This window comes from Lagopus leucura, unplaced genomic scaffold, assembly GCF_019238085.1.
Source record: "Lagopus leucura isolate 7727_CA_CO unplaced genomic scaffold, USGS_WTPT01 Super-Scaffold_100001, whole genome shotgun sequence".
Taxonomy (NCBI): Eukaryota; Metazoa; Chordata; class Aves; order Galliformes; family Phasianidae; genus Lagopus; species Lagopus leucura.
The window spans coordinates 12,333,197-12,347,174 of record NW_024962262.1 but is presented as its reverse complement, the minus strand read 5'-3'; the positions used below and the strand labels follow the sequence as shown (position 1 = coordinate 12,347,174).

General features: G+C 42.9%; 1 protein-coding gene across 1 annotated transcript; it reads left to right on the top strand.

Annotated features, from left to right (window-relative positions):
* The first annotated feature begins 9,006 nt into the window (after positions 1-9,006).
* NUDT15 (nudix hydrolase 15) lies at positions 9,007-11,136 on the top strand. The gene is made up of 3 exons (XM_042868513.1): positions 9,007-9,227; positions 9,316-9,506; positions 9,663-11,136. The coding sequence occupies exons 1-3, from the start codon at positions 9,076-9,078 to the stop codon at positions 9,806-9,808; spliced, it is 489 nt and encodes a 162-aa protein (XP_042724447.1). The 5' UTR covers positions 9,007-9,075; the 3' UTR covers positions 9,809-11,136.
* The last annotated feature ends 2,842 nt before the right edge of the window (positions 11,137-13,978 follow it).

The window sequence follows — 13,978 nt, the reverse complement described above, 5'->3', positions numbered from 1 at the left end:
CCTGTAAACTGTAAATTAAGTTTGTTACAGACCAAAGTATTCAGTGTTAAAATGATGATCACGAACCAGAGAAGCCTACATATGAGCAGGTTCATATGCAGCAGTTTCTGCTGCAGCCCCACAGCTGGGCAGGGCCGGGCAGCACATCCCGCACAGCTCCTGGGGAGTGGGAATCCGTCCCATGTTGCCATGATGGCTGCAAAGGGTTTCCCCCACCTCCTCAACTGGAGGGGTCTGCAGGCTCACTGTCCCCGAGGCAGCCATGACTGTCCCTCATGACAGTGAGCTCTCCACAGGAACCCATCCACCTTCCCTAGCGTATGAGCACCCAGCCTGGCCTAAACACAGACATCCAAACACAGTCCTCCAGTCTGTGCTCACGACAGACTGTGTGCTTCCCTTTACCCCTGCAGACACAGCTGCAGTCACAGTGTACTCCATCACAGGGCCATGCTGTGGGGTGGCAAGACTCCTCCACTTCGGTTCAAAATGAAAAATAATAATAATTATTATTATTATTATTAATCATAGAATCACAGATTCATTAAGATCGTCTAGTACGACCACAAACCCATGCCCACTAACCATGTCCCCCAGCGCCACATCCACATGGTTCTTGGATACCTCCAGCAATGGTAACTCCACCATCTCCCTGGGCAGCCTGTGTCAATACCTTGCCACTCATTCTGAGAAGAAAATTTTCCTAATATCCAAATCAAACCTCCCCTGGTACAACTTAAGGCCATTACCTCTCATCCTATCACTGTTACATGGGCGAAGAGGCTGACCGCCACCTCACTGCAGCCTCCTTTCAGGTGGCTGTAGAGTGCAAAGAGGTCTCCCCTGAGCCTCCTCTTCTCCAGCCTGAATAATCCCAGTTTCCTCAGCCTCTCCCCATAAGATCTGTGCTCCACACCCCTCACAGCTTCCTTGCCTTTCTCTGGACACGCTCCAGGGCCTCAATGTCTTTCTTGTAGCAAGGAGCCCAAAACTGAACGCAGTACTCAAGGTGCAGCCTCACCATTGCTGAGTGCAGAGGGACAGTCACTTTCCTTGCTCCTCCTGACTGCACTATTGCTGATACCAGCCAGGACACTGTTTGCCTTCTTGAGCACTTGCACACACTGCAGGCTCATGATCAGCCAGCTGTCAATTAACACCTCCAGATCCTTTTCCTCCACACAGCTTTGCAGCCACTCTGCCTTTGTCTTGTTGAAGCTCATAAAATTGGCCTCAGCCCATCGATCCAGCCTGTCAAGATTCCTCCATAGAGTCTTCCAACCCTTAGGCAGATCAATACTTTCTCCCAATTCAGTGTCTTCTCCAAGAATTTTTTCACCCTCAGAATTCTCTTTCTTTATTTCAGAGTCTTCACACAATAAATCAAATTTATTTTGATTAATTGACACCAATTACTGAACCAAAGACACAGTATTTGCACACAGTTATTCTGAAATCCATCCTTACAGCCCCAGTGTACCAGGCTTTCTATATCACATAAAATTAACTTCTGCCTCATGTAGTATGCAGCTGAGTCTCTGCTTTAGCAAATTAGCATGTGTGTGTTGACTGTGGTGTCCTTGGGTCACTAGTGTCACTAGTGAGTTCATGTAAAAGACAGAACCCTCTGCAATGAATAAACCTTGTGAGTCACAGGCAAACAAAGCTTTAATGGAGAACATTAATTAGAAAATAATGTATAAGAAAGCATTAATTCTGGGAAAGCAGAATGAGAAGTATGCTTTATTAATGGCAGAGGGCAGTAATGAAGAAAAATGCAGTTATTTCTATGCATGTGAACCACAAAGCTAAATCTAATCTCAAGGAAAACAATGGTGGATATGTGATCCTAGTCAGTTTTGTGACTGGAATTATCCAGTAACTGGACAGGTTGCATTTTTCTTCCGAAATTGAAAGTGTACCATCATAGCTTCTCTTTAGGCAAGTAGTGGGAAAGACAGAGTAACAACTGTTCATTTATTTTGCTTTTGGTCCTCTCCTATCTGCCTACAGCATTACTCTTATCTGCAGCAAACTCCACAGAGCACTTAGGTCTGCACCTCTTACATTCAGACGTTCCAGGCATGAGCACCTCACTGGAGCTGTAAGGAGCTGCAAAATTACGATAGAGCATATTAAAGGACTGGAAAGATTACAGCAGCTACTGCCACTGTGTACAATCCAAAAAAACAGCTGTATAGAGGGCTTTAATAATCTGCGTGTTGCACTGTCTGAGTTCATTGTTGGCTGTGAGAGTTAGTATAACTGGGATATGTTGTAAAAAAATCATGAATTTCTCTGTCTTCTGATCATGGATGCCACCGTCTGGCTCAGACTGTCAGTACAAGGTAGCCTGGAAATGTGCAAATAAAAACCAAACCCTGCAGAAACCATTAAGAGTCAGTTCTTGGAAAGGATGCATTCACCTTTTCTTTGTTCTCCTGGAGAAACAGGAAAATATATTGATTTTGGATACAACCAGGATGCATTGTAGACTGGTAGACATGTTCAGCTGCCAGACTAGCCAAAGTCACAGGGGAAAATCTGACCTGAAGCAAAATAAGAAAAATTCTTCAGTGCAGTCTCCATGGCTTTACACAGCACATCTTCCAGCTAGTTAATTCTCACTGTGTTGCTAGTTAGCAGGACAGCTGTCAGGGTTGACTCTGGACAAACTGCTAAAAGGAACCTTGGGAGCATTTAATAATATGAAGCTATTCACTTGCATCAGTCTGAAGTATGAAGTTATTCCATCTGTTCTTCCAATTGTCATAGGGACAGGCAAACCAGTGTGTCACCATAAGGATGCTCCTGCATCCCTCCAACGAAGATAATGACATTTTCACCTGTTTTCATATCAGAAACTTGTACAGCCTCGGATCTGGATGGGTGCAATTTTCTTCAGAACACTAAGTACCACTTCACCATTTCTCCACATACAGGAATCATGAGATGCCAGGGGAGGCTACTTGGTGAGAGGTTCACTGCAGCAAAAGGAATTTGCTTGCACAAAAGGCATGACAAGTGATCCTTCACATCCTGTGTAGTTCAGCTGTGGAGCACCTTGCCTTAGATGGTGCAAATGTCAGGAGTTCACATGGGCTCAATAGAGGTCTTCACAAGTTCAAAGAAGAGAATAGAGAGGAAGGTTACTAAATACACAGAAGCCACCTTTGCTCTGAGAAGTACCTGAGATGCAAATGGCTGTAGAAGAGCCAAAAGCCCTGTCATGTTTTCTTGCCTATTTTTCAGAGATCCACATTGGACCACCAGCTACTGTCTTTGACGGATTTTTGGCTTGAAATCATGGAGACATTTACATTCTTCTGTCTCAATCTGCCCTGACTTTGAATACACACAGGAGATTTACAGAAGTTGGATCACAATCCATCTTTTCCAAACTATGAGTTGCCCAAGGTCACTTAAAAAGTTAATGGCAGAGCTACAAATATAACAGAGTTGTCTCACCTCCTACATCCATTCTGATGACTCAATCTTGTCTGTCTACACCAGAGCTAAGAAAAAAACTAACAAGCAGTTAAAATAGTAAAGCAAATACTTGCATATGCACGCCATTATTTTCCATAAATCATTGTGAAGACTGTGGCCACTTTGGTGCTGACAGTATATCTCGATGAAAATGAGTACTCTTAATGGAATCAGATGTGAATGATAATTCCAGCATCAAGATAGAAAATAATATTCTGTTGGTGTTTTTTTTTAGTACAAGAGTTAGTTTGTGAGAGTCAGTGAAGGTTACAGAAACAAAACTTCCTCTGCTCAGGCAGGCCTTTCCTGAACGATGCTATTAAACACAAGAATTTTCTGTTCTATGATAAGGAAGTACATAATGTAGAAAACCTGAAAGTTCTCATAAATTCCGATACGAAAATGTAATGAGTTGGAGTTTACAGAGAGGGGAATATTGCGGAGAATTGTGCAGATCGTAGATTTGTAATAAAGGTTGTGACACAGGCAGAGGTAAAGCAAGCTAACTTCTACAGAATTTCCCATCTGCATTTGGAAAATTGAGAGCAGTTGTTTATGAATATTCCAGTATTTTTGCTTCAGGGGTGTAGTCTTTATTTATTATCATTGCTCTATATTCTTCACAGTTTCATTGTTGGCCACTCCATCAAATCACTAAGTCCTGTGACAGGCCAGGGGCACGCTGTCACTACTGTGAACATTCTCCTGCTTTTTATCCACAGATTTTTCTAACAAAAAAGTTCTCTTGTGTTATCCTATTCTTCAGCTGTAGAAAAGGAAGTGTCCAAATTTAGAGGCAAAGCCTGGACAGAGAGCCAGGCCACATGGGACCTAACCAGCAACCTCAGCAGATCAACCGTTCTTTCATTTTCTTCCACTTCCCATAAGCTCAGGGAGGCAGACCAAGTTAACTTCTTTCCCCTACGAATCTTCTTTCATTTTCCTTGATTAATATTCAGATGCACAGTGTAGATTTTATGAAATCCTAGATGGAGACATACAAAATATCATATCTGATTTACACTGAAAAGAAAAATGGTTTGACAAGCGTTTAATACTAATTGTCAGCATATTTGACAGCATATTTGCAATTGCAGAGAAGTAACATAAAGGCAATTAAATTAAAATCTCAAAGTATAAGAAAACAAACCAAAGCTTATTAGGGGTATTGTTAGAAATCTAAATCTATCACAAGCACTGTCTGTCACATATGTAAACAGGGGAAAAAAGAATGGATTTGGGAAACAAAAGGCAACTTTTTTTTTTAACAAATGGAAGCACATTGCATCTTAACAACTTGCATGACAAGCTATTAAGTAGAAAGATACTCCTGTCAGCTTCTCTGTCATGATTCACCCAGGTAATGAATGATAAGAACAATGAAGTACTCAGACATGTATTGGAAGGATCTTCTGTGACAAGAAAGAGCAAAATCTGTTCTACTGTCACTGGACTCTAGTGGAGAATCTTGTTTTATCTATGATCTCCAAAGCACAGCATCCCAGAAGATACAGTTGCCAACCTCATGCAAGACTCCTCTTATAAGCATGGCAGCACTTACGCCAATTTAATCAAACAATTTAATGATTGAATCTGAATGGAAGGTACAACAATAACAACAAAAACGAGGCATTTGATTTCTCTGCTCGTTTTGCCTAAAGCATCTACTGTTTTACATTAAGAGAAGGAAATGAAGAATATCAGTCCTGGAATTCTAATGGAATCATGGAGACCAGATACTCTCTTGTCATTGACACTTCTTATAGGCGGCTGGTGACAGCTTATTAGATCATGTCAGCTTTGCTGACTGTGTGAGCAGGTTTTGGCTGAATACTCAGTTCTGAAAGTGACTTAAACTCACCTGGTGATACTGAACACGACAAGGGCATCGCCCTGATTTCTCAGCTGTGAGGCAGAACTACCTCCAGTTCCAACTGACAAGGAAAAGTAAGTGGGCCCATTTAAGTCAGAGGGGTTGGAGGTCAGAGGTATGCCTGACCATGAGGTGAAATACTCAGATAATAATGGCAAGCCTCTAAAACGCTCTGTGCACAACTGGCAAGAGGATTTACTGAAGCTTGCAAAGATGCTCATCTTTTGACCAATTAGTATGAAAGGTTTGGTGTTTTTCCACAAATCCAATTTATATTTTCCCCCTTGCATCTCTTATAATTAACAGAACTGTTTCCTGAAGTTTCTCCCTTGATACAGAAAAGCAGATATGCTAGAAATTGATAGGATTAATATTCATAGCTTAGAAAACTTGCCAAAACTGAAATCAAGGAATTACACAATGCTAAGCACTTTCAACTTCTCTGTTATCTCCTCAAGAAATACAAATCATAGAGTCTCAGAATTGTTTGAGTTCAAGGGGGGCCTTTAAAGGTCATCTAGATCAAATCCCCTGCAATGAACAGGGACGTCTACAGCTAGATCAGGTTGCTTAGAGCCCTGACAAATCCCAAAGGACGTAAGACATTTTTGTGATCTTACAGGGTTTGTCATCCATTCTTAGCTGTAAGTAGACGAGCGGTCTTCAAATCAGAGGAACTGCTTAGGTAAGAGTGAGGAGCTACCCCTTCCCTTACATTAGCAAGTAGAATTGTTATTTAAATAAAAAATGCAGACCTTTTACTGATTTCCTGTGTTTTTGCAAATAGGGAATACATAAATTCATCAGAAGAAATCCTAGCTGCTACCAGAATAGAATCAGATGATAATTTAGGTTGGAATGGCCATCTGTTACAACCACTCTACTCCCTTCATACTAACTTTGAGCAGATCACCCAGGGCTCTGTCCAGCTGAGTTTTCATCAGTAACTTCAGAGCTTGCACAGCCTTTGCAAGCAACCTGCTCTAGTGCTCTAACACACTCACTGCCTATTATCCTAACACTGCACAAGCGAAGTAGGACCCCAGAAGACTCATTTTAGCTCCCAAATCAATGGAGTTCTCTCACTGCTTTGCTAGATGGGAAGCAGCTCTCTGTATGGCAGTATCACCAATCATAGAATACCCTGAGATGGAAGGAACCCAGGAACACAGTTGGACTGTAACACAGGAAGTTGTATCCAAACATGAGAAAAAAACTTATTCACTGTGAAGATGACAGAGCACTGGAATAGGCTGCCCAGAGAGGTCGTGGAGTCTCCTTCTCTGGAGATATTCAAAACCTGCCTGGACATTTTCCTGTACAACCTACTGTAGGTTTTAGTGAAGGGCTGGACTCAGTGATGTTCAGAGGTCCCTTCAAACTCGCGTAATTCTGTCATTCTTTCTGTGGGTCTGCTCTCCAGCCTTTCATTCCCCAGTTTGTCTATGGCTGATTGAGAGAAGGGGAAAATCTTTACTATGTATATATTGACTCTTACTATGATAGAAGATGAAATTGCACTTTTTCATTCTGGATTTGTTCTCATCTCTTTTCTTCATTGGATGTCTGTTCACCATCACACTTAAAAATACTGGCCAATATTTCTTTAACGATCTGTGCAAAACCTGAGTGCACATCTACAACCTACATAAGTCCTGTAAAGAAAGTAATTCAAACAGAGTCAGTCAGAAAAGAAGTGCTTTATTTTTACAGCATCCTTTGCTAATGATCACAAACATAAGAAAATTGAAAGAATCAAAGGCAAACACATGTATTCCAAAGCCTCCCGCAAAAATCATATGTTTGTAAGGAAAGGTAGTTATCCTGCTACCATTGAAAGAAACATAACGACCACATGAGTGTTTTTTGCATTTAACAGTATGAGTTGAATGAGAGCAGGCAATCCTCAGTCTTCTTTGTAAATGCTGTTTGATGTAAGATACAGGAAAATGATTTACATTTAACACAAAGAAGAATGTTTTAATTGCTGCTGCTGATGAGTAGTCTTTGGTAAAATTTAAAATCATTATCATCTTTTCAATACAGAAATGGCATAACTGACCAATGTTTAATCTGAAGATTACAATGCCTATACTGGAAGACACGGACAGAAATAAATGAATTAGGTTCACAGAATGCCTGGGATTTTGCCTGAGATATTTTTTTTTTAATGTACTGATATCAGTAATTCAGGGTGTGGGCTGACATTACAGATAAAAACAGACTAGTTTCAAAGGGCAGCTCTGCCTCCAACACACACTCTGACACTTCTGCATACCAACACCAGGGGTCATCTGAGGCCATATGGAGTCAGTTCGAGCAACCCAACATCAGAAAACAAATCCCACAAAAAGCAGAGATCAATAGGCAGCCAACTTGGCCAAGTGACCTTTGTAAGTGAATAAAAATACCTGTATAAAGGTACATTTTCAAACAGGACAAAATACTGTTTTGAAGTCCTGAAAAGGAATAATACTTCACATCCTTTTTGTGATCAGTGGGCTGGTGAAAAGGAAAATCATGGCCACTAACAGATATTAGTTATTTATATGAAATATATGAGCCAGCAGCGTGCCCTTGTGGTCAAGAAGACCAACGGTATCCTGGGGTGCACTGAAAAGGACGTGGTCAGCAGGTTGAGAAAAGCCACCCTCCCACTCTACTCTGCTGTGCTGAGGCCATGTCTGGGCTCTCCGTTTAAGGACAGGGAACTTACAGAAAGAGTCCAGCAGAGGGCTACAAACATGATTAAGGACCTGGAGCATCTTCCTTACAAGAAAGGCTGATAGACCTGGTAGACTGGAAAAGACTGAGAGGGAATCTTATCAGTGCTTAATATGCTAAATATCTAACGGATGGTAGTCAAGTGGATGGGGCCAGGCTCTTTTCTTTGGTTCCTACCAACAGGACAAGGGGCAATGGGCACAAACTGGCACACTGGAAGTTCCACACAAACATAGTCAGGTGTTTTTCTTTGAACTTACAAAGCACTAGAACAGGCTGTCCAGAGAGCTGTGGGACCTCCTTCTCCAGTCATGCTCCAAACCCACGTGGACACCTTCCTGTGTGACCTGATACAGGGCACCTGTTCTAGTAGGGAGCTGGACTGGAGGATCTCCAGAGGTCCCTTCTAACCCCTACGATTCTGTAGCATGTGAGTTTTTTTTCAATGCCAGTCATTCTATAATTAAAAAAAAACATGAAAATGAAGGAAAAATGCTTGTTAACACAGATTTTCATTTGTTTTTCCATTTTATTCTTAAAGAGTTGCCATTCTGCCTCTTGATTTATGCATAACTGTGCTTGTGGGTTTTCTTTTGAATGATTTCTAAGTGATTTCGCCTAGCCGAAACCACCAGCTGACACAGTAAGAACCACTCCACTCCAAGCAGATCTGTAGATCAACTGGAACCCTGCATCCCATGGCACGGAGCCGTATCTAGGTGGGACGTTCCTGTTTGAAGCCAGCCTTCGTTTGCTCGCGTGGTTAACTCGCTGCTTTCCACACGAGTGAAGGCTGCCGTGCTAATACTGCTATGAACCTCACAACGTCCTTCAGCCTGTGAGCGCTCCCCCCCCCGGCAGCGGGCGGGAAGAGCGGCTGAAGCGAGGCCACGCCTCTCCACGAGACGTCGCTACGCGGATGCGCAGCCGCCGCACTCCCACAGCCGTCCCGGGAGCGGAGGCACCGTAGCGCACAGCTCGCGGCTGCCATGGGCGAAGCGACGCGGCCCCAGCGCCCCGGGATCGGCGTGGGGGTGGTGGTCACCAGCCCCGCTCACCCCAACTGCGTCCTGCTGGGCAAGAGGAAAGGCTCAATGGGAGCCGGCACGTACCAGCTCCCCGGAGGCCACCTGGAGTTCGGGTAGGAGCCCCGGCCCCCCGGGCGGCGCGGACAGCCGGCCGCCTGCCGCGGGACCGCAGCCCTCCTGACGCGCCCGGTCCGCCCGCAGGGAGAGCCTGGCGGAGTGCGCCGCCAGGGAGACGCTGGAGGAGGCGGCGCTGCGCCTGCGCAACGTGCGCTTCGCTTCGGCCGTCAACGCCGTGTGCGCCGCCGCGCGCTACCATTACGTCACCGTCCTCATGAAGGGCGAGGCCGAGCCGGGGGAGGAGCCGCGCAACTGCGAGCCCGACAAGAACGAGGGTGAGGGCGGGAGGGGCGGGGCTGCAGCGCTGCACGTTGAGCAGCCGCCGGCTTAACGTTGAGCGCGAGTACGGCGTTGGCAGCTTCTGTGCGAGAAGCATCCGTACAGATTTGGAGAGGTGTTACGGTCACAATGTTTATTTTTTATTTTTTCAGGTTGGGAGTGGGTTAAATGGGATGAGTTTCCCCCAGCAGAGCAGCTCTTCTGGGGCCTGCGGTGCCTGAGGGAACAAGGCTACAACCCTTTTACGGAAGACCTGGATCACCTGAAGGGGTACACAGGGAGCCATCAGCTGGCATGAAGCCTGGTGGTGTGACAGCCCGAAGGACCTGTGGTGCAGAAATCAAAATGACGTGTGGTGCTGGCTTTGCCCATGTCTGAACTGCAGTTACCAAGATGTCACGTGCTGCAGTGCTTTCACCCGAGTTGTCGTGCATCCAGGAGGTACACAGGGCTGCCTTCCAAGCAACTGCAAACATCTTCTGTAGCTGTTAATGATTAATGTTTTCCTTTAGGCATACTGTTTTATCTGGGGAATCTTTATACAGATGAGATGCCCTGTGGAAGTAAATGAGAAACTCACTTGGAAACAGCTGTAACAGCATGCCCAAAGGAAAACGATTTGTTTAAGCAGCGGTCCTGGTTTATTCATAAAGCTGTTTTGTATATCATGCTGCTTTCTTCAAGTATACATCTAACCTGGTCTCGTGTTAAATGTGGAGATCAGCAGCCCTGCCTCCAACAGGGGGGTTGGATCTTGATGATCTCTGAGCTCCCTTCCAACCCAAGCCGTTCTATGATTTTGGACCAATCTTTAAACTTAACCTTGTTTCATAGGTCCAGTTAAGATGCTTTCAGCAGCTCTATGAAACAAAAGTCCAGTTTTCCACAGAATGTCATGTTCTCCTACACTAAACTTGGAAACCAGTATTATAAACATTAAAAGAATGCTGCAGAGAATGAAAATTCTCTGACCCTTTTTTCCACCCCCTTTCACCTACCTTCTGTTGGCAGTAGAACTTGTTTACAGAAGAATTTCAGACCTCAGTTGATAATCATTTCTGACCATGTTATTGAACCCTAAGAGGTTAATGTCAAAGCACCTACAGTCTTCTGCTGGGCTGACAGAACACAGTGAAGAAACAAACTCATTTATAGATGTGTAGCTCTATTCAGGCAGCTGCACTTTCCGGCTTAGGAGTGCTGTCAGTATTAAACAGCACAGATAGGTGTCATCCTTTACAGCTACTACGACTTGATTAACATCTTAATTTTCTGCATGGGGTGACCCAATAATTGAATTAGTAGCAAATGAGATCACAGAACATATGTACAAAAATGATGGATTTGTCATTTTTATAGCAACTGTAACCAAAGTTGGCTCTTTTCAGGCTGTAGATATTAACCGTAAACCAGGCTGGATTTTAACCATTAATTTTTGGATAGGGATAGATTGTGACTTCAAAAAATTACATAACTGCCTTATATTTTTTTTTCTCTACAGGGTTATTTTGTAATACATCTGTTTGTTTTGTAACTATACCCATTGTAGAAAATTATCTGAGATGTGTTTATTTTCTTTAAATAAAAGCAGCACAATAGCGAAAGATTAAAATTGTGTGAAATTATGCACTGACTTGGCAATTCCTACATGAGATTGAATAGCTTAAAGCTCTTCCCTACTTTGCATAGAAACATTCTTTAATGGAGGTGTTTCTTTTTGATGTGAAGCAGGAAGATGATAAAAGGCACAAAGATGTCTCCTAGACAGAATTTGGAGCAGTAACTATGTGCAGCTTCCCTTACGACAGATTTTCTATGAAGAAAGATTTTGTTAAAAAGCAGTTTTGAAATTGCAGATGCCAATGAAAATTCCTTTACTGCTCTACCTTTGTATGAAACCTATTTTTCTATTCACAAGTGGAGATTTTCTTCCCAAAAGCAACTTCACATTTACTAATAATTGCTCTGTTCAACTGTCAACAAAGTGGTTGTAGAAAGAGTTGACAGATGTCCAGCCCATCTGCCTCAATGAATAATTAAAAATATTTAGTAATTCAAACAACTTAGTGGTCTTTTAAATATCGGAAGGCATCTAAGCATTGATGGGAAAACCCAAGTCAGCATACAATAGTTTGTAGTGCAATAATTGCAGTTACACTTAATGGTTATATTCACTCCATCTGTTGCAAGTAGACTAGTAACTACTGAAATGAGGACACAGCATCACCATATGTCAGGGTTACCATTCTCTTCCTAAGTGGATTGATTAAATGACAGTGCATTACTGCAATCAGCTATCAGCAATCTCTAAATTCACTTGTTCTGCATGCACCTTGCATTTCTATTTCTTACACACTGCACCCCCTAGCACTCCCAATATTTGATGCTCAATCACTTTTAGTGCTTATTTTCAACTGAGCAGAAATACAAAGATCAAATTAAATATAAAATTAAGTAGGAAAATGCATTCTGTACACATCTAAGCAACTGAATAACAGAACATACAGTTAAACCTTTGCAAGTTTATGTTAAATTGCTTATAGTAGCTAGCATCTTGACATACAAATCAGAAAAAAACTTTCCTAACAGATAGCTCGAAGAATTTACGCAATGAAACTTTATCTAGGATGCCTCTTATGTGCCAAGTCTGATTTTATGCACTAGAGCAGCAAAGTGAACTGTGAGAAGAGCCGATTCCTTAAATACATGAAACAGGTAACTCAGGGGTAACTTTTAATCCCTTAACAGGCCACTAAACAACCCAGGAAAGTAAGTGGTTATTTCACAAAACTCTGCCTTCTGTTCCTTTTTTATTTATATCTGGAAACAACCACCCACCTTCTCAGTTATTTAAATGAATGAATCATATGTTACTGCCTTATAAGACTTTGGGGTACATTATTTGTTAGGATGGCTAATTTATGTTGATCCAAATCATAAAACCATAGAATGGCCTGGGTTGAAAAGGACCACACTGATCATCTGGTTTCAACATCCCTGCTACGTGCAGGGACGCCAAGCACCAGACCAGGCTGCCCAGAGCCACATCCAGCCCGGCCATGAATGCATCCAGAGATGGTGTCAGATGCACCTGGCCTCTCTTAAAGGGCAAGCACTTATCTTAAAAGACAGCTGGAGAGTAGGCACCAAAGAGAAAAAGCTGATCCTAGCATAAAGATTAAAATACCTATGAATAAGAATTACTTCTAACTGTGAAACAGAGGTTAAAAAATCTTAGGAAGTGAAAATACTTCCAAAAGTGATACCTGAGACAAAAGCAAATTGCCCATATTCCCTTAAAGTGCTTGAACCTAACTGAAAAGGTGATTTTCATTCCTGTATCCCTATGGGACTGATATATATATAGGTCATATGGTATCATTACTGTCACTGCTGAAGGCCTGCCTGAACAATGAGGAACGATTCTTGATTTAACAGCTATTTCCTGCACAGAATTTGCAAAAGTTGAGAGAACTTTGATCTCTGTTTCAGGTAGCCTTAACAGTAAGGCAGGGCAGAAACCTGTAACTGGTATAAGTAACAGTTTGCATGAGTAACCTGATCAAATTGCAAAAATAAAAGAGTTGCTGTCATCATATGACTCCCTAAGCAAAACAGAGCAAAGAAAGCCAAGAGAAATAACTTTGGAAAGATGAAAGAACACTTACAGCGGAGCTAACAATGCAATTGCTGGAGCAAACAAATGAACAGGTTCAAAGAACTGAAAAAAATTATAGATGACAAAGACTAAATAATAAGTGAGCTCCTTTTGAACTGAAAAGAGCTGAATCTGCAGTATGCTCCAAAGCATCCATGGCCCTGGGATACCTGACCAAAATATCTGTGGTGTCTGGCAAGTGGGCATTCTACATCACTGCTTCAGGGTCTGCAGTTGTGTGCACCTGATAGGCTCAGCTGAAAAGAACAGACTTGCAGCTGCTGGCTGCTCAGCTGCTTCCAATACTGACACTGCAAAGGGAAAAAGCCTGGAGAAAAGAAGGCTGCAGGGTGGCCTCATTGTAGCCTTTCAGTACCTAAAGGGAGCATATAAACAGGAGGGGAGTCAACTCTTTACAATGGTAAATAGCAGCAGGACAAGGGGAAATGGTTTTAAGTTGAGGGAGGGAAGACTTAGGTTGGATGTCAGGGGGAAGTTCTTTACAGAGAGAGTGGTGAGGTGCTGGAACAGGCTGTGCAGAGAGGCTGTGGATGCCCCATCCATGGAGGTGTTCGAGGCCAGGTTGGATGGGGCCCTGGGCAGCCTGGTCTGATATTAAATGTGGAGGTTGGTGGCCCTGGCTGTGGCAGGGGGTTGGAGCCTCATGATCCTTGAGGTCCCTTCCAACCCTGGCTGTTCTGTGATTAAACATCCCAATAAAAGGAGCACAAACTTCTGAAACTTAATCAGAAATCAAACACCCACAGATGAAATGCGCTGACTAATGAACTCACACAACAAACCTAAGAC